The sequence below is a fragment of the Nematolebias whitei genome, chromosome 9 (genome assembly GCF_014905685.2).
Source record: "Nematolebias whitei isolate Nwh7 chromosome 9, NemWhi1, whole genome shotgun sequence".
Taxonomy (NCBI): domain Eukaryota; kingdom Metazoa; phylum Chordata; class Actinopteri; order Cyprinodontiformes; family Rivulidae; genus Nematolebias; species Nematolebias whitei.
In genome coordinates this window covers 31730268-31755186 of record NC_056506.1, presented here as the reverse complement: position 1 = coordinate 31755186, position 24919 = coordinate 31730268, and the positions used below count along the sequence as shown (strand labels likewise).

Here is a 24919-nt window from a genome sequence, read left to right as displayed (position 1 = left end):
TTCAGCTCAGTCTCTTAAATAGCAGCTGCTAACAGAGCTGAAAACAGCACCTCAGACTGAGGAAGTCTCTTGGATGAGAGACGAAACGTTTCTAGATTTTTTTGCTTTGTTTTGTTTTTTTGTTTTTTTGAATGTCCAGAGAACCAGATTGAACTTTTTTGGATTTTTGCTACCTGGATTATTGAGCATGCATCAGGATCTTTCGAAAAACTCTTAATTTAAGACCTAGCATTCCTTAAACAAATGCATGTCACCCACTGCCTTTTATGCCAGATCGTCTTATATTGAGAAAGAATGGAATCGTAGACATTTTGGTCAAACCTAGAAAATAATGTTGTGCATAATCACTTCCAACATCACAAAATATTCCACTCAGACCAAGTATGTATTGAAGATGACTCTCAGCTGCTACATCATCAAACTTTAGTTCAACATCAGCAAATGTGACTAAATTATACTCTTGGGCCATCTTGCATGCATCAATTCCAAAAGTTATTACTGGTAGTAGTTGTAGATGCACGTTCAATGATTACCCCCTGAAAGTGTCCCTAAAATCCATACATACAAACAGTTATCTTCAATGGTCATTGCTAAAGTGTAAAATAAACTTGGAGTGTGTACTGTGAATGACTCTGCTACAACGGCACCAAATCTTACCTCAGTGTCTGAATAAATGACCAAATTACAGCCATTTTTGTGATTTCTAAAATCATTTGACTATGGCAGGCATCCTGAACTGAGTTGGCTCCAAATCCTATTACGGTAAGTTGTAGCGATACATCCACTGGTAATTTCCTGAAAATTTCTTTAAAATCTGTCCAGTGGTTCATTAGATATTTTGATAACAGACAGACACAAGCAAAAGGATAATTGTCCATCTTTGCCTTTTGATGGGAGGCGATGAATATATGTTCTGATTTATCTTCACAGTCATTCACCTCTATTGGGCCGAGCAATGATTGTGATGCGGCTGTTTGAAGCTGTAGATATCTGCCAGTAGGTCACTGACAAAGTTCAAATGGAGTTAAATCCACATAGCAGCAGTCATAGATTACAAATCAGGGCCAGACCTCATTAAAGTCGGTCCACTTTATGATCTGAGTCACTGAAATGACAAAAAGAAAAAAAACTAAAATCATACATTTAAAAGAAAATCAACCTTCCGGTTGGAAAGGTTATTTTGGTCACACTTGTTGCATTTGGCCTCATAATTGACCCTGGTATTTTCATACAGACTGCATAAAAATGTATAATTGTGTCTATTGATCATTTTTAGGTCATAATAAATGTAAGAGGGCTGGGTGTCTTTATTAGCACTGACTAATGGCAGCAGATGGGTTAGCCAAAGCTTCATTGAAGGCCAACAAGCTCTTGGCCTGATTGCTCCTTTGAATTCAACAATAAACCTGCTTTGATCATTTTCTCTCACCGTACTTGTCCCCATGCCAATTTAAATATTGAACAATTGATTGTAAATATCACTGCTTTGATTGGCACACTTGTGAACATTTATACAAATGTCATGAAAAGTAAACCTGCCCATCGGACATCCTGTCTGTGAACACTAAAAGTACACTTCAACTTTAACAATAAGGTGATTAATTTGGCTTCATTTACTTTGACAAATGTCAGAATATGTCTCAGTAATCTAGATTATTGAGTCAGCACACATTGCTCAGTTAGATCTGGTGTCTGGAGGGAGCAGTTGGTGGCTGTGTTTGGCAGCATCTTGCAGGCAATCATGTCTTGTATTTTCATCTTAATAAAACACCTGCAACATGAAAGTCTTCATGTATTCCTGTCAGATTTACATTGCAGGTTAGCTTTGCATTTCCACTTTGTCTCTTATCCACTGTGGTGGAGCTGACAGGAGGCCTAAACTGAAAAAGACATGTTCACACAAAAGTAAAGCTGAATTTTTGGAAATAAATTGTCTAAATTAGGAGGAGGCATTAATCACAATCAATAGAGAAAATAAGCAACATTAATAATCATAAATAAAGCAAGTAGAAATTTACAGTTCATTAAATGACGTTAAATCTCCTGCAGTACTGGTACTCTGTTTGAGTGCCACTTTTGCTTTAAATAAGATGTTCAGTTTTCCTTTTAGGCATTTTTTTAAAGAGTTGTTTGCGAACATATAATTTTATTGTAGAGGATTGAATAAAATGTCGAGCAGTCTTCAACCAGATTATTTGTTTATCATCGTCAAGGGAATCTGGTGACTCACTGGAACTAAACAGTTTTAAAACTCCTTTTTATGGCCACAATTAAATAGGATCACACACTGCGCAGCTTGACCTGCAGATGATCAGAGCAGGCAGTGGGAAAAACAACAAAACAACTCCCAGTATGCAAAAATGAGTTGATGCCATCTAGAAGGGTGGAAGCTGGCTTCAACTCGTTACCAGATGGGTTGTGTCATGCTCTCCAACCTCTCGTTACCATGGCGATGCATTGTTTATGTCTGTTTATCTCTGGGTGGAGCAACCCATTTGCAGGCTCTGACGTCCTTCCCTTCGCAGTCAGCCATGCCTCACACGTCACTCAGTACTTAAAATCCAGACCTTTCTTTTTAAAACCACTCCTTCTTCCTGTTTGATTAGTATCCAACACGCCACTTGCTTTTCTTATCTTGTATAACACTTCCTTATGCCTCCCTTTCCCTTTTAATGATTATACTCATTTAACCTGTAGTTCAGTTTTATTAAAACAATGCAGGCTTACAGTATAATGTAGGTAGTCATTCATATACATACAGAATTCTCTATATTAGGTGAGATTTTTCCCAATGACACAGAGGTTAGAGAGGTGGGCTTGTGATCCGAAGATCGCCGGTTCACGCCCCGGCCCCGGCAACATCAAAAATTGTGGGTGGGGTAGGTGAAACACCCACACTTGCTCCCACCCTCATTTGCCCCACTCTGGGCCCATGAGCATGGCCCTTAACCCCACCATGTGCTCCCTAAACAGGTCTCTCTTGAAAATGAGTTCTCATGGCTCAATGAGACTAACCTGGATAAATAAAGGCTAAATGAAAAAAAAATAATAATAATTTTCCAAATACGCCTGATCTGCAAGTTTCATCATTGAAAATCTTTTATTATTGTGTTCCACAAAAACTTGTTTGACTTCATTTTAATGGAACTTGCAGAAAGTAATCAGTGGATGTACATTGTTGATTGATTGATGTACACAGACATTAAGCTAACACAAAACAGACCATAATTCTACTGGTTTTACAAATATTCACCTAAAGTTTGGTATTGAAATAGCTAAAAGTATTTCCCAGTACATAATTTGAGCACAGATGCTGAAGATTAGATTTCTCTTTTTCACATTTTAAAACTTATTCATGAAAAATAAGAAAGGTGTATTTGATTTATTTACTCCAGGATCTTAGTTGTTTCATCCTGTTCTGTGGCTCTGATGCTCACTAGTCATTTGCCTCCATCTTTCTCTAGTATATAGTGTCAGGGTGCTGGACTTGGGGTGAAACCCTCCATACATTGTGAGGAGCTTTCACGACTTGATGTTAGGGGCTTCTATCTCTTCCTTCTGACAGGCTGTTATACCAGTTGGATAGCATATGTGTTGACGGTTTGGACTTTGTATTTGCCATTCATCTGGCTCGTAAGGACTTTCTTCTTTAGACTCTTCTTTAGTTGGGAGGTTACCACAGTGGTTCTACTTGAATATGGTACGGGAAGTTCAGGGTTCCAACTCTGGTGCTACCAACCTCCAAGCAACGTCATTTGCATAATGTGCAAGAAACATCTATTGAGTCCATGCAGGCTTGGACGTTGCCTGGCTTATCAAAGTCTGTATAAGATGGTAGAAAAAAAAACAGGACAGTCTGATGAGAAATGGACAAGACATGGATGAGGCAGAACTTAACACTGTTGGAATTCTATGAGCAAGCCTATAGAGCAGGATATAAATATTTCTGATTTTTTTTTTTTTTAACCAGGGTTTTTTGTATATTTCTTTTTCTTTCCATTCTTTCAGTTTGGTTTTGTGGTACATCTTAACAGGACAATGCTCTAATTGTTTCTTTACAGCTACCTATAGAATGTAAATAAACCACAGAGGGTTTACTGCAGTTCACTCAAGTTACTGATCATAACCCAGTCAGGAGCGTTCGTATGACTGTACTTCCCTGCTGTTTTTTTTGTGTAAGTCAAAATCAGAATGAATTTATATTCACCGTGAAGCCACGCTGCCTGCAGCATCTTGCAGAAATGATGTTTCTGAGCAGCAGATACAGGAACGTTTGTGAACGTAGGTGGTAAAATGTATGCAAAATGCAGAAAAATTAAGATCCCAACAGGCTACAGGGAAAATACAGGTGCATCTCAGAAATTTAGAATAACATGAAAAAGTTATTTATTTTTTTGTCAATTATTTAAGAAAAGTAAACTCATGTATTACTACATACATTCATTACACATAGAGCAAAATAATTCAAGACTTTATTTCTTCTTTTGATGATTATGGCTTACAGATAATGAAAAACTAAAACTCATTGTTTCAGTAAATTAGAATATTGTGATAAATGTGTCATTCCTCTAGTCGAGCCACTCCTGAACCAGAAACAACGTCTGAGGTCATACCTGCTGAGAAGAAAAAGAACTGGACTGTTGCTTAGTGGTCCAATGTCCTCTTTTCATCCAGCCATCCAGCCATTATCTTTTACCTGTTTCTTCCATTTTGGGTCACAGGGGTCGCCGGTGCTCATGTTCAGCAATCACTGTGCGAGGGGCGGGGTACACCCTGGACGGGTTGCAAGTCCATCACAGAGACACAGACAAACGAGACAAACAACCATTCACTCTCTCACTCACACCTAGGGACAATTTAGAGTTACCAATCAGCCTAACATGCATGTTTTTGGTCTGTGGGAGGAAACCGGAGTACCCCGAGAAAACCCACACATGCACGGAGAAAACATGCAAACTCCACCCAGAAAGGCCCCCGGACCGGGATTTGAACCAGGGACCTGCTCACTGAGAGGCAGCAGCTCTACCAGTTGCTCCACCATGCTGCTGTCCTCTTTTCAGATTAAAGTAAATTTTGCACGTCATTTATATAATATTTTCAGCCTATAAGTAGCGTTTTTTGCATAATTTGCATGTCCTGTGACTTATATGCCAAAGCAACATATTTATGGATTTTTCCACTTTAATAGACATATTTGGACCGATGTGACTTATAAGGCGGTGCGACATGTATGGCAGAAAATACGGTAGATCAAGGTCCCAGAGTCTGGAGGAAGAGTGGAGAGGCCCATAATCCATGTTGCTTGAAGTCCAGTGTGAAGTTTCCACAGTTGGTGATGGTTTGAGTCCATGTCCTCTGCTGGTGTTGGTCCACTGTGTTTTCTGAAGTTCAGTCAACGCAGCATCTAGCAGGACATTTTAGAGACTTCATGTTTCCTTCTGCTGACGAGCTTTATGGAGATGCTGGTTTCATTTTCCAGCAGGACTTGGCTCTTGCCCACTTTGACAAAGGTACCAAAAGCTGACTGTATATAAGTTTATTTTCTGAAATGATTGATAAAAAAAACTGAACTTTTTCCACAACATTCTGATTTTTGAGATGCACCTTTATAACCTATGGGTGAGAATTTATATTTTCCTACAAATTACAGTTTACCCACAACTTTCATCCCGTTCGAAGCTTGAGCGGTTTAAACTGGAAACTCATGAAGTTTCAACTTTGATGGAATGGGTCAAATTTGAATACAATGATTATAAAAACTCTTCTTTTATTTTAAATAAATAAATCTAGTGGCTTCTCAACTCATGCAGAGCCATTATGGAGTTTGTTTATGATGAGGTGCTGCACATTTATATCAAAAATAGTTGGTTCGTATTGTTTCTCCTTTAAAAACTGATGCCAGGGATACCTCAACATGAATCAGTGGAGGGTACACAAAATTCATCTGAGTCTTGTGTTTCCATTCATTTTATCATGTCTGAACAGAAATGGTCCACATGCAGAAATCAAAGTGTCTGGTCACTGGTTGAACAACCTTGTTTGTGACACAATTACACTTTATTTCTCATTATTGAATTCATAACAAGGACAGAGAATGGAAAGACCCTTGGAGGCCCACTGGATACAACCAGTTGGAGCTCCTGTTTTCCATATTTACAGACCCTTTCCAAAAAATTAGAATTTCATGGAAAAGTTGTTTAACTTCCGTAATTCCATTCAAAAAGTTAATCTTTAATAGATGATCAGGGCCCACCATTTAAACAATTTCAAGTATTTATGTGTTTGTTTTTACATAATTTGGGCTTCCAGCTCATGAAACCCACAAAAACAGGATTTCAAAAAAATTTGAATACTGTAAACCCACATTACTCAGTTTTTGCAGAAAAAAAATAGGATCACAACAAATCAATCAAAATATAGTACTTTCAAAACGATATGTCAATCTTCAATACTTGGTTGGGAATCCTTTGCCTGCCTCGATGTGACGTGGCATTGAGGCAATCAGCCTGTGGCATTGACTGGGAGTTATGGAAGCCCAGATTTCCTTGATGCTTGCTGTCAGCTCTTCTTTGTTGATGGTCTGGTGTCCCTCATTTTCCTCTTGAGAACACCTCATAGATTCTCAATGGGGTTTAGGTCTGGTGAGTTGTCTGGCCAGTCAAACACTGTGACACGGGCATCAAACCAGGTTTTGGTGCTTCTGGTGGCATGGGCAGGGGCCAGATCCTGCTGGAAGATGAAATCTGCATCTCCATACAGATCCTCAGCAGAAGGAATCATGAAGTCCTCTAAAGCATTCTGGTAGATTGTTGCAGTGACCTTGGATTTACGAAAACAGAGTTTACCAACACCTGCACCGAACATTGCACCCCAAATCATGACTGACTGTGGATATTTCAGACTGGACCTCAAGCGGTATGGGCTCTGTTCCTCACCCTTCTTCCTCCAAACCCTTGGACCTTGATTTCCGAATGAAAGGCACACTTTACTTTCATCGGAAAAGAGGACCGAGGAACCCAACAGTTGTAGCCCGTCTCCTGGATGCGTCTGAATGTGATGGTTTGTGAAGCTGTGACTCCCGCCTCATTCCACTCTTTCTGGATCTCTGCCAGATTCTGGAATCTTCTCTGTTTGATAATCTGCTGAAGCCCAGTCATCTCTTTTGTTAGTGCATCTTCTCCTGCCACATTTTGCCCTTCCACTAGACTTTCCATTGATATGCTTGGACACAGCACTCTGTGAACAACCAGCCTCCTTAGCTATGAACTTTTGTGGCTTACCCATCCCATGGAGGGTATCAATGATGGTCTTCTGGCCAGTTATGTCTGCAGTCTTCCCCATATTGAACTGAACTGAGACAATTGAATCAAACGGAAGCAATTTAATGACACCTGGGGAAACCTGTGCAGGTGCTTTGAGTTTAGTAGATGATTAGTGTCACACTCAGTTTAAAACATCATGCCCTGAAAAATTTGGGCTGATTTCTCCACAGTATTCTAATTTTTTTGAAATCCTGTTTTTGTGGGTTTCATGAGCTGGAAACCCAAATTATGTAAAAAATAAACAAATACTTGAAATCATTTAAATTGTGGGCCCTGAATCTATCACCTATTAAAGATTAACTTTTTGAGTGGAATTATGGAAGTTAAACAACTTTTCCATGATATTCTAAGTTTTTGTAAAGGGTCTATATGCAGATGGTTAGCTGTGTCATTCACATCCCTCAAACCCAGAGACAGAAACAGATTTACAAACTACTTGTCTGACCTTGTTCTGACATTCACCCAGTGTTTCAGCTCAGGACGGAAACTTGAAACAGAAACGTCTTGTCTGAGCGCCCTCTTTATGTAACACTTTTCCATGACTTGCAGACTCCTTGCTGCGGTTTGAATTAGCCTGCTAATACACATTTAGATCGTCTAGTCTAAAACCAGCTGTTTGCCTTTTGAGGAACTGAAGCTGTTTTTAAGTAGATTTAGATCTTACCTGTACTTGCAGAGGCTATTTGTAAACACCTTCTCTATTCTTAGCAGGTAGTGAGGATAATTATAGCAGGCTGAGTTGTAGCATAGTTGAGTCAGTTTCTTAATAGACTTTCATTAAGCCCATCTATTAATATCTGCTGTGAATCCGTGAAGCAGAGGTATTAATTTTGAAGTTTAAAACATCAATAACAATAGGGTTTTTAACAGCTTATGTTTAAAACAGACCACTTTAGTAAAATGTCAGATGTTAATAAATTCATTCAGTCTTTTTTATTATGTTGTCTATTCAGTCTACTAAAATCACCTGTGGGGTTTCTGAGAGACGCACCTGAGCTAGACGAGACTATTTAAGTTTTTTAGCCCCTGTAAGCTTGTTATACACACTAAGCAAAGTTAAAGTGTCAGTGTTTCTAAAGGCTAATGATTGTAGTGACACACTATCAAGTTTCTGGAGTTAGCTCAGATACACACTTTTACTGTCACTGAACCAACACAGGCAGGGTACTTTTAAACCTCTGCTGTAATGTTTTATACATATTTAACCTTTCTGTCTGCATTATGAACTTTTCCAAAACGTTCTCAGTAAACAATCTGCATGACAATAAAGTAGTAATAGAGTTGTTTCCATGGAGTTGGGCATCTTGACGTCTTAACTTTATAATATTTAAGCTCAAAGAGTCTGAAGAAGACTGCTGCTTGTATTTAAGTGCTCCAGGAGTTATGGTCAAATAGCATATCTTTGTGTTTTAAAATTTAATTAATTTTTTCTTAGAAACACATTTTTGGACTCAATTTCAGTTGAATATTTTTTTAAACGTTTGAGTCAGGTTTTTTTTTTTTTTTTTTTCATAATGTGGTTGCACAAAGAAATAGTTGTTTATTATTATTATTATTATTATTATTATTATTATTATTATTATTATTATTATTATTATTATTGCATTGCTTCTTCAGTCTGGCTAAAGTCAGGACAGGAAGGCTCAAATATAAAAGAAAAAAAGAACATAACTTCAATAATTTAAGGTCAAAAATTTTGTGAAGAATGCATATTACACTCACTCACACAGACAACAAAGCATTACTGCCCTTCCTCCCTTTGGTGGAGGGTGAATGACATACTTGATAAAGGCTTTTTATGTTCATTCAGTGTCTTTTGTTAAAGTTTTTTTTAGCTCTCCTGTTATCTGGACCAGTAGAGTAGATGAAGTCAGACTTGTGGAAAACCATTTAAAAACCTAGTACAGTAATGGGTTTATTTTTAACTGAGCACTAATAAAAAACTGTAGTTGCCCCAATTATGCTTTGACCCCTCAATCCTGCTCTTTTTCTGGGTGTCCATGCTGTGCATCCATTGAGCCGGGGACATGATTCAGGTCCTTTAAGAAGGTGAGACAAACTTCAGGTCCAGGGTGTGATTTCTTTTGTAACTTGGCTCTTAAACGAGACGTGACCCTGCATGCACACTGTTCCCACTTCACCTTCACAAAGGGACACAAAAAGAAGAACCCATCCTTTTTGAGCTTCCCTTAATGGTGCTCTGAAGTGTGAGAGTAAGCACAGATGCCAGATTTTGTTGATGACATGTTACTGTATGTGACAAATTTGTGCTCCAGAAAAAAAAACAGGGCAAAAATATGTGAATGTTTTGTTCTTTCTTATTCTACTGCGTTTTAATTTGGTGAAAACCTCAAAAGGAGGCTTGCTAAAAAAGAACAGTGGCAAATCTCATCTCTCTCTCTTTTCCTGGAATTAAAGTATTTTGCTCAACTAACGCTGCAGGTGCTCATTCATCTTTTTTCTTTCCTCCTGCACAGTTCAAACTCCCACAGTCCGTCTCCACCGAGCAGCTCAAACGCCTACAGTCTGCTGAGCTCAGAGCAGGACAACCCTTCGACCAGCGGCTGCAGGTTAGTGCACGGACCTCATAACCAAAGCAGCTTCCAAAATCCTATAAGTCATGAAATACTGCTCACATTTTTAGCTTGTTTTTGGAGCACTTTAGTCTCCCTTAGTATCTTAACTGAAACTTGGCTTGTTCACGTGTCCACCTTGCAGTAGTGAGGAGTCTGCAAAAGCTAAAAATCAAAAGGAGGTGATTAAAACTCTGAAAGAGCTGAAGCTTCACGTGCCAGCTGACAAGAAACACAAGTCCACCACACTGAACACCCTCAAGTATGCCCTCCGCTGCGTCAAACAGGTTGAAGGTCTGTAATGCATTTAAACAATCTATTTTTGTCTTTTTAAAGTTGACTAACTTCACATTAGACACATTCACATTACATAAACATCTTTTTGGACAATTCAACACCACAGAAAAAGAAATGTGTGTAAATTTGCACCAGAAAAGAAAAAAAACTTTGAATGTTTAATTAAGTTTCTGTTTGTCAGTAAATGTGTGGGTAGAGGTTCAGTGCTGCAAGTGGCATTACAAAATGTGAAATATTTCATTGTCACTCTGTCATTTTTTATCATAATAAATCAAATTTAAAAGTACAAAAACATAACAAACAGGGAAGCAATAGTATGCTTTCCTGTTTTTTATGTTTTCTTACGTTATTTATGTTTTATTATTTACAACTGAATTACTGAAATGTTTGAGGAAAAAGAATAAACTATATAAGCAATATATATCAAATCCCACCCCTCTTTCCCATAGTGTTTATAAGTCTTACAGGAATAAATATAATTTTCTTATTAAAGCTAAAAGAAGAAATATTTTAGTGGTAAATTGAAGTGTTGCAGTGATATTAAAGCTACCTGGGAAGTGTTGAATCAGTTGTTACAAAGAGAAAAAAGAAACCAGTGTTATTCTTTTTGCAACCTAATTATTATTTTTTTGTTTTCTGTAAGTTTTGTACTTTTTAAAAATCTACAAATATTATCCACATAGAAATATACTGAACGCTCTTTAATTTCTTCAAAAATGTTCTCTTTAAAATATGCTACAGCAAACTTGTTTGATTTTTGTATTTTAATGCTACTTTTGATATTAAGCTAACATTTAGCTCCTGATAGCTTTTAGCTAATGTTCTGCTTTTCTTGGCTTTAACAGTTTAGTTTCAGCTTCTTCAGCAAGTTTTAGCGAAGTCATTCAGGACTCACACTATTTCTCCAGTTGTCTTTGTATGTAGAGGCTTACTCGTTGATTTTTTTTAATTCTACTCAATGTTTTGTAAGGAAGTCCATTTTGTGTTGCATTGCCTGAATTCAAACAAAATGTTTCTTCTTTCTTGCAGCCAATGAGGAGTATTACCAGCTGCTGATGAGCAATGACAGTCAGCTGTCAGGCCTGGACGCTTCTTCTTATACAATAGAGGAAATAGACAGCATCACTTCTGAATACACCCTCAGAAACAATGTGAGAATTGTTCTTTTAAATTTAGCAATAACTGAAGTGAAACAGTTATGTAAAACCAAACAAAAAAACATTTATGCTTAATTTCAAATGTATGTCAACAGGATATTTTTGCAGTAGCCGTATCTTTGATCACCGGACGGATCATCTACATTTCCGACCAGGCTGCCTCCATCCTCAGCTGCAAACGAGAGGTGTTCCACGACTCTAAGTTTGTGGAGTTTCTGATACCGCAGGATATCAGCGTGTTCTACAGCTTCACAACACCTTACCGCCTGCCCTCTTGGAGCATGTGCACAGGAGCAGGTACCAAAACTAAACATCTCTCCACAAATTTTATTGAAGAGCTTTGCGATAAATTTCATTGATTAACATTTGGATCCAACTCAAGCTGACCTTCACAGCTAATTGACTGTAGAAAACACAAAAAATGGCTATAACTCAGTCTGTCACTGGACGTGTGAAATCACAAAGCACTGAGTCAGATAACATTTTCTAACGTTTGCTTCAAAGCAAATCTCCTCCCTTCATTGTTGCACTTTACGTCCAGTTTATTAAACTGGTGGTGGTGGCTCTTTAGTTTAGCATGAAAGAACAGATTGAGCTTTGTGGGCACAACTGGAAAATAAATATTCACAACTGATTCCTATCTTAAATACTGCCTCTGTCACACAGCTGGAGCTGCATTTTCTTCCTTGTTATCTCAACCTTCCTGGAAAATCTCTGGTTAGCAAACCAAATTAGGAACTTTGTTTAAATTCATTGCAAATACAGGATGTTCAGGTCTGCTCCCTTAAATTATGTTTTTTAATGCAGTCATTCAAAGCTCATGCACCTATAGAAGCCCAGATCCTGGCAGTCATTTAACTGGACCACGCTGCCTTTGAATTAAAACGTTTATTTTTTTCCATTTCAGAGTCATCTCCCTCCGACTGCTTGCAGGAAAAGTCCTTTTTCTGTCGTATCGGGTGAGTTTGTGTTGCTTCCGACACACTGTCAGGCCATCTGCTGCTCGTACCGTTTTCTAGTTTATATTTATACTTTCAATCCAGTGGAAAGGATTTTTAAATTAGTTTGTGACATCATAAGCGTAAAACTTGTAAATGGATGCTTTTTCCAGGTCATCGTTACACATGTACACACACAAGTTAAAAGTACACATTTGTTCAGGTCCAAAAAAGTTCAATCTGGTCCTCTGGACATCCAGAGGACCAGATTGAACTTTTTTGGATTTTTCTACTTGGATTATTGAGCATGCATCAGGATATTTGTTCAGGTGCTGCACTGATTTGATTTTTCCTTTTCAAATGTCGTCTGATGTTAAATGAAGTTATCTGCTACAACTGGTTTTGTTCTCTAAGCAGAACACGTCAACATGCATCGCTTTCTTTTAATTCCTTCACATTAGCCTTAAGAACAGCTAAGAGTGCCCTCCTTTGTAAAGTATTTGTATATACTCGATTAGAACATAATTTTCCTTTGGTTAAGTTTGTCCTTCTGCCTCTTCTTCAGCGGTGGTAAAGAGTGTGAGGGTGAGCTGCGGTATTATCCTTTCCGTATGACACCTTACCTGATGAAGGTCCAAGACACAGCTCATGCAGAAGACCAGTTCTGCTGCCTCCTGCTGGCTGAAAGAGTTCACTCCGGATATGATGGTAAGGAAACATCATGAGGAAAATGTTATTTGATATCTGTTTTTGTACAATAATTACTGTAGCTTGCATATAAACAATAAAAATGTTAAATGCTCAGTAATAAAACTTGAAAATCTTTCTCACAGCCCCCAGAATTCCAACAGACAAACGCGTTTTCACCACCACGCACACGCCGAGCTGTGTGTTTCAGGACGTAGATGAGAGGTAAGGCTTTAATGCTGAGTATTTCCTCTGAAGTCATTTATTTTTACATGCACAAGTCTAACAAACATGGCATGATCTTTACTTACCAGGGCGGTTCCTCTCCTCGGATATCTGCCCCAGGATCTTATCGGAACCTCCGTCCTTCTCCACTTGCATCCCAATGACCGCCAGGTCATGCTGGCCATTCACAGAAAGAGTGAGTCTACTCAATCCAACTCTTCAGGGTAAACTCTTGTTTGAGTTTTATTGATTTCCTTTCTTTTTCCTCTGCAGTCCTTCAGTTTGCAGGGCAGCCGTTTGACCACTCATCCATCCGCTTCTGTGCACAAAACGGAGAATACATCATCCTAGACACCAGCTGGTCCAGTTTTGTGAACCCCTGGAGCCGAAAGGTCTCATTTGTTATCGGGAGGCACAAAGTCCGCATGTGAGTTTTACTCCTGAATTATCTCACTGTACTTATAGACTCAGTCCAAACTAAAGAGTCATCCAGTCATTAAGGATCAATGGTTCAGGTCCTCTCCCCTCCCTCTCATAAACACCACTTTACCCCTGGTGTTCTTATAGGTGTGTATGGGGGGGGACATGTACAGTAGTCCCTCGCTACTTCGCGGTTCGTTTATCACAGGTTTGCTATATTGTGGATTTTCAAAATAAGATTGGACATGACACAATTGGCTGATTGATGGATGAGCCATGGGTTGTTTATTTAAAATACAATATTTTAAATGATTTTGCACCGTGTGTGAAGCTCACAAGTGCAAGGGAAAGCTCCCTCCTGCAGCAGATCAGCTGATTTCCTCCTCTGACAACAGCACGTGCCTCTTTGTTAACCCTTTGCTGTCCAGATGCACCATCAACTTTTGTCTTCAAACTTAAAATCAAAGTATGTCACATCGTAAAAATCATCACAGTCACAACATATAAAAGTGTTAAAAGTTATTTAAATTATTTTAGGACGTCTATGTTCAGCTGTTGAAGTGTAATTGATCAAGAAGTACATTTCTGCTCTGTGCTGCAGAGCTGAAGCTGTGTGACATCTCTTTGATGTCCTGCTTCACTTCTCTTCTCTACAATTTAAATTTAAATACTGTAACATTTTAAATAAACAATTCATGTTGCAGGGATTGTTTATTTAAAATATTACAGTATTTAAATTGTTTATTTAAGGAGGAGATTGGGAGTAACAGGTGATGAGTGTGATTACAGCCTGGCACATGCCATGACAAAGTTTACTGAACTTGGACTGAACTTGAACTTGGACTACTGTATCCCTTTTTCTCTGTTTTTCACTTATCGCAGGTGGGCGTGGTCCCAAACACCTGCGATAAACGAGGGACTAATGTATAGAGGAAAAACTGCTTTAAAAATGCATGTCTTAATTAGTGTGAATGACAAACCAATCCAAATTGATTATAAACATAAAGTATAACTTTTCACCACCTAACGCATGCAGTAAGTGCCGTTGTTTTAAATGCTGAAATGTGTGTTGTTTTTTTTCCCCCAGGGGACCTATGAATGAAGATATTTTCCTGCCCCCCGTCTCATCTGTTGGCCAAATGAAGACCATGGACTCTGACATCCAGGAGATATCTGAGCAGATCCATCGGCTCCTGCTACAGGTCAGACAAGATCAAATTAAACAACTTAAGGAGGAACAAAGAACGACTAAATCAGTCAAAGATGCTTACATTTACAGTAAAAAGATTTGACGTTTTACTTAAAAAAAACATAGAAATTTAACAAAAATAAATCATTTGAGTGGGAAATAGATTAAATCTGAAATGTCTTCATCTAATCCTTTATAAACTCTTTTTCCCGCTGTCTGTATTTCTAACCAGCCGGTTCATAACAGTGGGTCCAGTGGCTACAGTAGCCTGAACAGCAATGACCACCTGCAGGGAATGACCTCCTCCAGTGAGAGTCTGAACAATGGCAACGGGAGCAGCATGCAGCAGGAAGGAGGGGAGCCGAAGGGCAAAAGCAGGCCTGTAAGCAAATCTGTAGAACAAGTCCAAAACCACGGCACATTTTTATCTAAATCTTGTAACTTAATGTCCAAAACCACCTGTCACAGCGAACGTTTCAGGAAATCTGTAAGGGAATTCATCTTCAGAAGAGCCAGGAGCAGATCATCAAATCAGAAAACAAAGAAAGCAGTGGTAGTAAGTCCTTTTCTAATGCACGTCTTATTGTGACATTTACATCTATCAGATCTTAATTCCTGGTCTTTTTTCAGTAGCGTCTGTACAGAACAGCCAAGCTGTGGTGCGACCCAAAGACTCAGCCCATCTAAACTGGAAGGAGACATCTGTGGAGGAGAGGAGAGCTTCTTCCCAGCAAGAGCTGTCCCTTAACGATCAGACTGTTTACTCCTACCAGCAAACCAGCTGTCTGGACAGCGTTATCAGGTACAGAGATAAAGACTGAAATGTTTTCGTGAAGCATTGCCAGATCATAATTCATGCTACTGCTTTGTGATCAATGCAAGCTTCACATTACTTTTGTTTTTCTTCAGCTTGACGTCTGTGTTGTGATTGACTCCTGTAGGTACTTGGAAAGCTATACCGTTCCTGTTATCATGAAGAGAAAATGCCGTTCTTCCTCCAACACCACCTCTTCTAACTCAGATGAGGACAAACAGAAAGACTCCTTGCAGGTTTCTGAAGGTAAGTAACGCCGCCGTTCACTCACTTAAAGAAAAACATAAACGTGTTTTAATCTCCTCAAACAAAGCTTATTGCCTCATAAGGCATTCAGTCTTCCCTTTACACTTCTCTCTCAGATTTGGACATGCCAGTTTTTTATCAGTAGCTCTTCTTCTCTGTTCTCTTTGGCAGAACCAGCCTTATTGAAGGATCAGTCTGGTCTCTCTGCTTTGGATGACGCTGAAAAAAAGTCCGGTGATGCGCCCATGGCGGTAGCGGGCACTTCGATGCCCCTACCTGTTCCAAACAAACCAGAAAGTGTGGTGTCCATCACCAGCCAGTGTAGCTACAGTAGCACTAAAGTGCATGTTGGGGACAAGAAACCTCAACCAGAGTCAGGTACAGTGGTGTGAAAAATACGGACCTCCAGCCTGAATCTTTCGATTGTTTCATATTTTTCATACTGAAACTCTGAAACTGGTGACAAACTGAATGAAGGTGCTCTTTAAGTTTAACATGCTCCTGCGTATAGGTTCATGTGGCAATTTAAAAACCTTTTGGCTCTTATTTGCTCATATTGCTGTGAATGGAAAATTATTTCTCAACCTAATTTTAGTTGACTTGATCTTTATATTATATTTTGAGGATCTAAATCAGTGTGAAAAATATCAAACAATGAAAGTAATTTTAAAAAGAGGTGATTGGTTTCACAGCACTGTAATTTTCATGTTTTTGTGTGTGCACCTTTACGTTTGCGTATTTGTTTGCTTGGCAAGTGGTACCGCAGACTTTTGTTTTCTTCAGCTCTGCTTGTTGTGTGCAACCGTTGGCAGGATTTAGAGTTAGCATATCCTTCACATTTTCATCCAAAACTTTAGGATTACAGAGCAAAGCTTGTCTTATTATTTTAATTATTAGTTTCAGTATTTTTATGAAGAATAACTAAACCTAAACAGGATCACAGCTGCATATTTTGGACTGTAATCATCAAGCAGATTATCAATTTATCAGCTTATAAGTGTTTTTAATGTACTGTTTGTCACACGGTCACAGCCTTGGAATACCAACTGAATGTTTTCGTTTCACATTTAATTAAACAACATGTTATTATAAGTTTCTAACGTGATGAATAGAAAAACTAAAGTCTACGGATTTGTTATGTTTATATATCAATATGTATTAGATTTAAGTCTAAAATACTACAGAAATTATTACATGAAGTGCATGTTTAGCTGAATTTTTTTTTTAATGCACCATTTTTTTATACAGATAACAAAACGTTTAGTCAATCAAACGTATTTTTTCCACAACAGATTGATTTTTCACAGTAATCCTTCTGTAAAAAGAGCACATGCATTCAATTAGACAATGGGTTGTTAAAATGTCCCTCAGCTGGAGACAAGAAAGACTCTCTGTCATTCAAAACTTGAGCTCAGAAACAAAAACTAAATTATTACTCAGTTTATGGTCTGATTTTTTTAAGGCATCCGGCTCATTACTCTATAGAAAATGGCTATATTTCTAAATTAGCTGAAATTTTACAGAAGTGGAATCTTTAATAAATGACAAAAAAAAAAAAGTATATTCATTTGCATTTGTGTATGAGTGCATATATAAACTTGTTTCAAGCTTATTCAACTTCTAGTGTCCGTGCAACATGTCTAACTCACATTTGTCCTGCATCTTATCCTCTGTCTTAAATACATGAGTTGCAGCTAACAGCAGGTTTTTACTGTTCTGTTGCTAAACGCTGTTCCTCATTTGTGACTTTGGATACATCCGTCTGCTGTATGACTTAATGTGACTCTGTGAACTCTGGGTATACCTGTTCCAATGCAATCTTCTAATCTGCATCGCTTTGCTTGTCACCACTGCTAACATGCTATATCACACAAAACATCATCATTTTTGTCTCACTGTCTTCCATGCAGAGACCACAGAGGACGTGGCAGGAGCAGCAGAATCCATCCAGAACCTCGGCGCTCCTCCTCGAGCTGTTTCACCACCCAGTCAGGAGAGGGAGCCCTACAGGAAGCTGGGTTTGACTAAGGAAGTGTTGGCAGCTCATACTCAGAAGGAGGAGCAGGCCTTTCTGTATCGCATCAAAGAGCTTCGAGGACTCGCCGCCCTCCAAGCGAACTGCTCTCACACTCCGGATCACCACAGAGACGAGATCATCACTGATGGTACTACTAAACACCAGTTTGCTGACTCGCTTATTACTTCAAATTTAATTTGCCATCGCTCTGTTAAAACACAAACAAAACAACAGCATGACATTTTTCTGCACAAATAAGACTTAATGCAGTTTCACACTCCTTGACTTTCTTAATGACTCGCTTACCAGACAGTTTACATGTAGGTAGTAACAGCTCTACTAAAGAAGAACAAAAATAAAAAACACCAAACTTACTTCATTTCTTTACAAGCTAATTGAGCAGAACTGTATTTTTATTATTTTTGTTTCATTACATGTTTTGGAATCAATAAATTCATAGGTTTAACATACTTGCAATGGTTTTAAACGCATCAGAGATTTTAGGATAAAATTAAAAAGGACAAAAGTCAGGCTTATTCATCGTTCCCTAATTTTCTTTGACTTTCCAGCTGCACGTGCCGCTCCTCCCTGCAAACAGGAAGAGCCGAGCACAGAGCCGAGCACAGAGCCAACCGCGCGCCGAGGATCCCGGACCAGGAAGACCAAGTCAAAAAGAGCAAAGCTCAGCTCTTCTGCTGCGTCTCATCACAGACATCAGCCTCCTCAGTCGAACCACGGACTCCAGCAGACCCTGTGGCCTCCCTCTGATGCCTCACAGTGCACTTTCCCCGTGCTGTATCCTGTTGTGCTGCCAGGCTACCCCCTGCAGGCTCACCCCAGAACAGACTCCACGTCTCCCCACGCAGAAGCCACTCCACAAATTTTTACAGATAACCATGGTGCCCAAGCTCCTCCTTGTTCCCCTTCCTTTCTTTCTGCTCCTTACACCTCTCATATGGTCACCCCTGTTGTGGCTTTAGTCCTCCCCAATTATTTATATCCTCTAATGGGCCCCGGACATCCACCACCACCATCAGTGCCAGTTGATCAGGTAGAGACAGGGGGCAACCCCACCCAAATGCAGACTTTTGATCCAGGACAAGGCACTTTCATGTCTCCGCCTGCCTTTAGTGGTCCGAGTCCGTTCAACACTCAGAACTATTTAACTCCTCTAACAAGCTGCCTGTCTCCACCATTCTGCTTCCCGGCTCCACCTGAAACCCCGAAGCCCCAGTTGGAGAGCCTCTCTCGCTCCTCCACGCCACAGTCCAGTGAAAGTGGAGGCCAGACGTCCCCACCCTTGTTTCACTCTCGCTGCAGCTCACCCCTCAATCTGCTGGAGCTCGAGCTGTCTGTGGACAGACAGGACAACCTGGCGCTCTCTTCAGGAGGACAAGGACATAGCATGGCTGAGAGGGAGAAAGGAGCAAGTGGCGTCCAGGCCAAGGAAAGAGAACTTAAACAGGTAAACAAACAAACTAACTAACTAACCTCCCTTTACTTATTCTTATTCTTCTTCTTCACCCACAATGTTTGACTTTCCCCTTCTGTGACCATCACAGACGGATTAAAGAACAAAACACTGAAAAATGCCAATCTGGCCTGTTTAAACAACTTTAGACAGGTTGTAATGTATTCCCCAGGACTTTCAATCAAATGTCTTCATCATTTGGGGCTTAATCCCATCATTACAAAGATTAAAACTTAATCTGTAAGTTTTTAAACTGCTATAGGTTTTCTACAGTTGATTTGCAATTCCATGTGTAAAGTGAGTTAAGTCTCCTTAGATAAAATGTGGCGCCGGGTGTTAATGCTATCATTATCCCTTACACCCTTTAGCCCTCTCTCAGTCTCCTTGGTCCACCAGGACCCTTGTATTTCGAGCCCACATCGTTTGTCTGTGAGGGTTTGTCTTGGGATAAAGTGTGGGCTAGGCTGGTGGCTTGCAGCAAAGAGGTAGGCCAATCACCCGAAAACCTCAACATTTATCAAATTCCATTGCTTCCAGATTACATGTCAGCTGTAACAGATTCTCTTTTCTATATTCACCTGTGGTTTACGTTTTAACATACGCTTTTATTAAGATGAGGCTGGCATGGATTTATCTTTACCTGCTTCTTCCTTTCCGAGTCACGGGAGTCGATGATACCCATGTCCAGCAGTCACTGTTCAGAGCTGTCCACACCCTGGACCAGTCGCAAGTCCATCACAGGGACACAGAGACAAACAAGTCAAACAACTATTCACACCTAGAGAGAATTTAGAGTTACCAATTAGCCTACGGTAACCAGCATGTTTTTTGATCTGTGGGAGGAAACCCATGCAAGTCCATAGAGACCATGCAAACTCCACCCAGAAAGGTCTCCAGCCATGATTTAATCACGTCCTTGTTGCTGAGAGGCAACAACTGTGCCACCCTGCCACCCCAACAATCAATTTCAAGTAGGTTTATTTACACCCAAAAATAGCAAAAATATAAAGTGTAAAAAGAAAATGTAAATAAGGATCTAAGATATACATTAAACAAACGCCAAACGCTATGCTAATAGATCTAATATACACTAAGATATACGCTAAACACTGATAATTAAAAACAATACAGTGAACAACAGCAGCCCGAACATGAGTGTGTGAGCAGATGGGTACAAATGAATACAGCAGCATGAATAATCAGCAGCACAGATAAGTCGCATATCACCAATTAAAGTGGCATGAGAGTGATTTTTTTTTCACATGATTATTCTGGTTAGATATTCATGAGTCTAACAGCCTCAGGGTAGAGACTGTTCCTCAGTCTAGTGGTTCTACACTTAATACTCCTCAACCTGAGGGTATCGGGGAAAAAAGTGTGTGTGCTGGGTGAGTGGGGTCCTTCATGATGCAGGTGGCTCTCTTCCTGCATCTAGAGGTGTAGATGTCTGTGATGGTGGGGAGACTGACTCCAACAGACTTCTGTGCAGCCTTCACCACTCTCTGCAAAGCTTTTCTTTCTGCAGCTGTGCAGCCTCCATGCCACATGTTGATGCTGGAGCACAGGATGCTCTCCACTGCACACCTGTAGAAGGAGGTGAAGACTGAGCTTCCCAGACCAGCTCTTCTCAGCCGCCTGAGGAAGTGGAGTCTCTGATGAGCTTTCTTGATCAGGCTGGTAGTGTTGTTGCCCCAGCTGAGGTTGTCATTCAGGTGTACACCCAAGTACTTGTAGCTGGAGGCCACTTCCACCGCAGATCCTCCTATGTTTGGGGGTGCTGGGGAGGGGGGGGGGGGGGCAGTTGCTCTGTCTGAGATCCATAAATCCAATTTATGCATATATTGTTTGATAAGTTTTTTCTCACTTCCATTAAATTCAGTTAATTTATATAGTGCCACTTCACAGAACAAGCATTCACATATTTTATTCATTCATTCATTCATTCATTCATTCAACCTTTATTTAGACATAAAATGCCAGTTAGTAAAAGTTATCTGTCTAAGGAAGCCAGCAGATCGCTTCAAATCTCCACTTTGTCTCCACAACCTCCTGTCCTGAGCAGGCGGCAGCAGAAAGAAATGATTTCCTTTTAACAGAAAGAAACTTCCAGCAGAACGGGGCTCAGGATACGCTGCCACCTGGAACAGAGAAGTGATGCAGACAAACACAAAATGGCTGCTTGCTTCAGGAGTACTTCATGAGCAGAAAGACAAAGAAAAACACACATTAATGATAATAAATGACAAATTCAAACATGAACAGTAGAGTGAGTAACTTGACCATTTAACAAAAACAATATTCATTTGAGCATTGTCAGGTCCTGTACAGAAAATGAGTAAAAAAGAAGCTGAAAAGCCTTGAACGACCTTCAGAAAGTCTACAGAAAACCATTTAAAAAGATTAAAAGGAAGTGTGACTCCTTGAAAGAAAAATGTGAAGATGACCTAAGACTTTTCTCAGTACTGAGTGAACTGTGCATTTTGCTCTTTAGCCATGAGAATAAATAAGCACCATCCGTTCTGTCAGCGCCCCTGCTGACACGAACACTTCATGAACACACTGACGATGTTCCACCTGATAAATGGTTTGCTGCAGCATCAGGGCCGGAGCAGAACGGTGTAGCTGCTCTTCAATGGTGACACGTCCACCTTTGTGTTTCCACAGAGGAGTTCACACGATGAAACCAACAACAGCGACGCCAACTCTACATCCAGCGACATGTTGGACATCCTTCTTCAAGAGGACTCCTGTTCGGGCACTGGCTCAGCCACCTCTGGGTCCATGGGCTCGGGGTCCAATGGCTGTGGGACTTCGGCCAGCGGGATGTCTAAGAGCAGGACGTCAGCTAGTCCAGCATCAGGCAGCTTTGCAGGTCTGCACACAACCTACACCGTCAGCCAAACCTCTACGTTTTTATTGCAAAAATAAAAGTACAAATATAATACGTTAAAGATACTTGTTTTATTTAATGTAAAAAACAATGCTATATTTTTTTTCCATCAAATGATTTATGCACAACTACATTATTTAACGTTGTTTTAACTGTAGAAACGTCTGCTTTTTGTCTGTTGTCAGGAAGCAACAACAGCAGTAAATACTTCGGCAGCGTGGACTCGTCACAGAGCAGCCAGAAGGTCAAAGGTCACCTGAGAGGCGGCGAGGGAGGGTCCGAGGAGACGGAGCAGAGTGGACGGGTCATAAAGTGTGTGCTGCAGGACTCGATGTGGCTGCTCACGGCCAAGGCCGATGAGAAGGTCATGATGACCTACGAGCTGCCATCGCGGTGAGTCGAAGAGCGTGGACGCAGCCAGCGAGGAGACAGATGGAGATCATGCTGTCGCTGTGCTTTCACGTGTTATCAGCCATGTTTGTTTGTGAAGGTTAAGGCAAATATTAAGGTTAACAACCCTGAAGTCCTCTCCATCTTATCCTCTTCAAATCTGAGCTAAAGTATCTGACAAAATGCTAACAGTCCGTGCCCACATTACATCCTGCAATGGCCCTGCAGCATTTGTTATCTGGGGTCAAATAAAAATCTCTTTTCATGGTGGTGTCTTATTTATAGTATTGTTCTTATCTACTTCATATTGCTGTATTAATGTATTGCACTGATTTTAAAACTGTAGGATGTGATTTTAAAAAAACCTGGGAGGCATATTGGCATTAAACAGAGAGAAAGATACTCTATGGATATGTGTTGTTGTTTTAATGCTGTAGACAGAACTAATGTTTCACCATAAAATGTTATGACTCTGGCGTGTTTTCAGCCATCACAATAAAAAACTAAAACGTATGGAATTACAGTAATTATTTTAGAGATAGAAACGTGTTTGTGTTGTATACGAAAACGAACCGTTGACAGTATGTCTTGGAGGAAAAAAAAGACATCACCAAGCATTGCATCCCAAACACAATGAACCCAAGCAGAAAAATCACTTTAGAACTCCCATCAATAAACAATGAAGCACCAACGCTGCAATAAAATGGCATTACCCTCACACATTAAGAACATGATATTTCATGCTAAATCTCCAGAGTTAATGTAAACATATAAAAAGTGGAAACAAACCCTCTGCAGCCACTAATACTGGGAAATATTAAGCTTTTATGTTGGATTACTTTGCACACATTGAACTTCACTGTGTGGTTCTGAAAAGATGATTGCACATTAAATCTTTCTATTTATTTATAAATAAGCACACGCTGTTTTAGTTCTTGTTACTTTTCTAACAAAAGGCAGTTCTTACATGAGCTTTATTTTGAAATAGCTGCCACAAAGAGGAGCAATGCAGTGACAAAATGACCCCCCACCCCATATAAAAATTAGACTTTTTGTGTTACTGTTGAGGTGGAAGATCTGTTAGAGTCTGCTGTAGAGTTTCTTCACCACTAGGTGGCAGCTTCATTTTATCAACACAAGCCTGACAATGACGTCACCATCCTAAAGGCGTTTGTTCTGTAAATTAGCAGGGATCTTAATTTGGAAATTGAGCCAACATGACTTTAATAACTCCTAATCATTTTTTTTAATCAAAGCTTTTCTGTTTTAACTTTACTAGATCTTTCAGCTTTTTAAACAAATCATGAGTCAAAGTAAAAAAAAATGTATTTTTTATCCAACTATTTAAAATTTAGGGGTTCGTTTGAACCCCAGCTTTTGCGTCCTCGGCCCATCTCCTGAACGTGACTGTGTTTGTGCACCGCAGTGACATCCAGAGCGTGCTCAGAGAGGACAGTGAGAAGATGCTTCTGCTGCAGCACTGCCAGCCTCGCTTTTCAGAAGTCCAGAAGAAGGAGCTGAGCGAGGTGCACCCCTGGATCAAACTGGGGGGGCTACCCAAAGCCATGGATGTCCAGGTAGAATAAAACTCTCATTTAAACCCAACACATGATGCTCCTCGCACCATAATCCAGATTTAGTCTGTGAATGCTGAGTCAGCATTCACACTGTTGTTTGCCCTGTTTTTATTTTGTTTTTGTACATTTTGGCAGTCTTAACTAACTACTTATGCACACTTAGTGTTATTTTAGCCGATCATATATCAAAATGTTCCGCTCATTCAGGACATGGGCACTTTGGCTTTTAGTGTTTGTAACATTTGCACTTTTTAAAATACTTTAGTTCAATTTAAAATATTTGTCCCATAGAAATACATTTAATCTCTTCAGTTCATTCAAAAACATTGTTTACATTGAAATCTGCTGCAGCAGACTTGCCCTAGTTCTGTCTTCCTATACTCTCAGCTTTTAGCCAGACTAGCCTCTTTTTACTTTTAGCTTTAACGATGCAGTTTCAGCTCGTTTTCTTCTTGTTATTGTTGCAGAAAATGCATTTTCTCTTGATGTTGTGTGTGATTTGCAGGGATGCTCCTGGTGTGACAGCACCTTAGAGACAGCAGGAGGAGGAGCAGAGGATCAGCCTGACTTGGACCTCAGTGATGCAGAGACAGGAGAAAGAAGAGACAGAGAGGAAACTCTGCTCTCATCTCCTGCCACGGTTCTTGTCTAAGCTTCAGCAGCCAATAGGAAGAAGGAAGACATGGAGCAGATTTGTAAAGCGATT

The 24919-nt window shown here is 39.8% G+C and overlaps 2 protein-coding genes across 2 annotated transcripts in view; one reads left to right on the top strand and one right to left on the bottom strand.

The window, feature by feature from the left end:
- Positions 1-24884, top strand: part of per2 (period circadian clock 2) — a 26285-nt gene extending 1401 nt beyond the window's left edge. Inside the window, exons 2-23 of the mRNA XM_037682262.1 lie at positions 9800-9892; positions 10041-10189; positions 11222-11343; positions 11445-11646; positions 12257-12308; positions 12853-12995; positions 13121-13199; positions 13289-13395; positions 13473-13626; positions 14707-14821; positions 15041-15190; positions 15277-15361; positions 15439-15610; positions 15750-15868; positions 16040-16246; positions 17779-18033; positions 18455-19350; positions 19725-19841; positions 22021-22228; positions 22432-22639; positions 24063-24213; positions 24719-24884. Coding sequence (XP_037538190.1) covers positions 9800-9892; positions 10041-10189; positions 11222-11343; positions 11445-11646; positions 12257-12308; positions 12853-12995; positions 13121-13199; positions 13289-13395; positions 13473-13626; positions 14707-14821; positions 15041-15190; positions 15277-15361; positions 15439-15610; positions 15750-15868; positions 16040-16246; positions 17779-18033; positions 18455-19350; positions 19725-19841; positions 22021-22228; positions 22432-22639; positions 24063-24213; positions 24719-24865 — 3931 coding nt within the window. The 3' untranslated portion in view covers positions 24866-24884. The remainder of the gene's footprint in view (positions 1-9799; positions 9893-10040; positions 10190-11221; positions 11344-11444; positions 11647-12256; positions 12309-12852; positions 12996-13120; positions 13200-13288; positions 13396-13472; positions 13627-14706; positions 14822-15040; positions 15191-15276; positions 15362-15438; positions 15611-15749; positions 15869-16039; positions 16247-17778; positions 18034-18454; positions 19351-19724; positions 19842-22020; positions 22229-22431; positions 22640-24062; positions 24214-24718) is intronic.
- LOC119414221 (chloride channel protein 2-like) overlaps positions 1-24919 on the bottom strand; it is a 553451-nt gene that overhangs the window by 96789 nt on the left and 431743 nt on the right. The window lies entirely within an intron of this gene.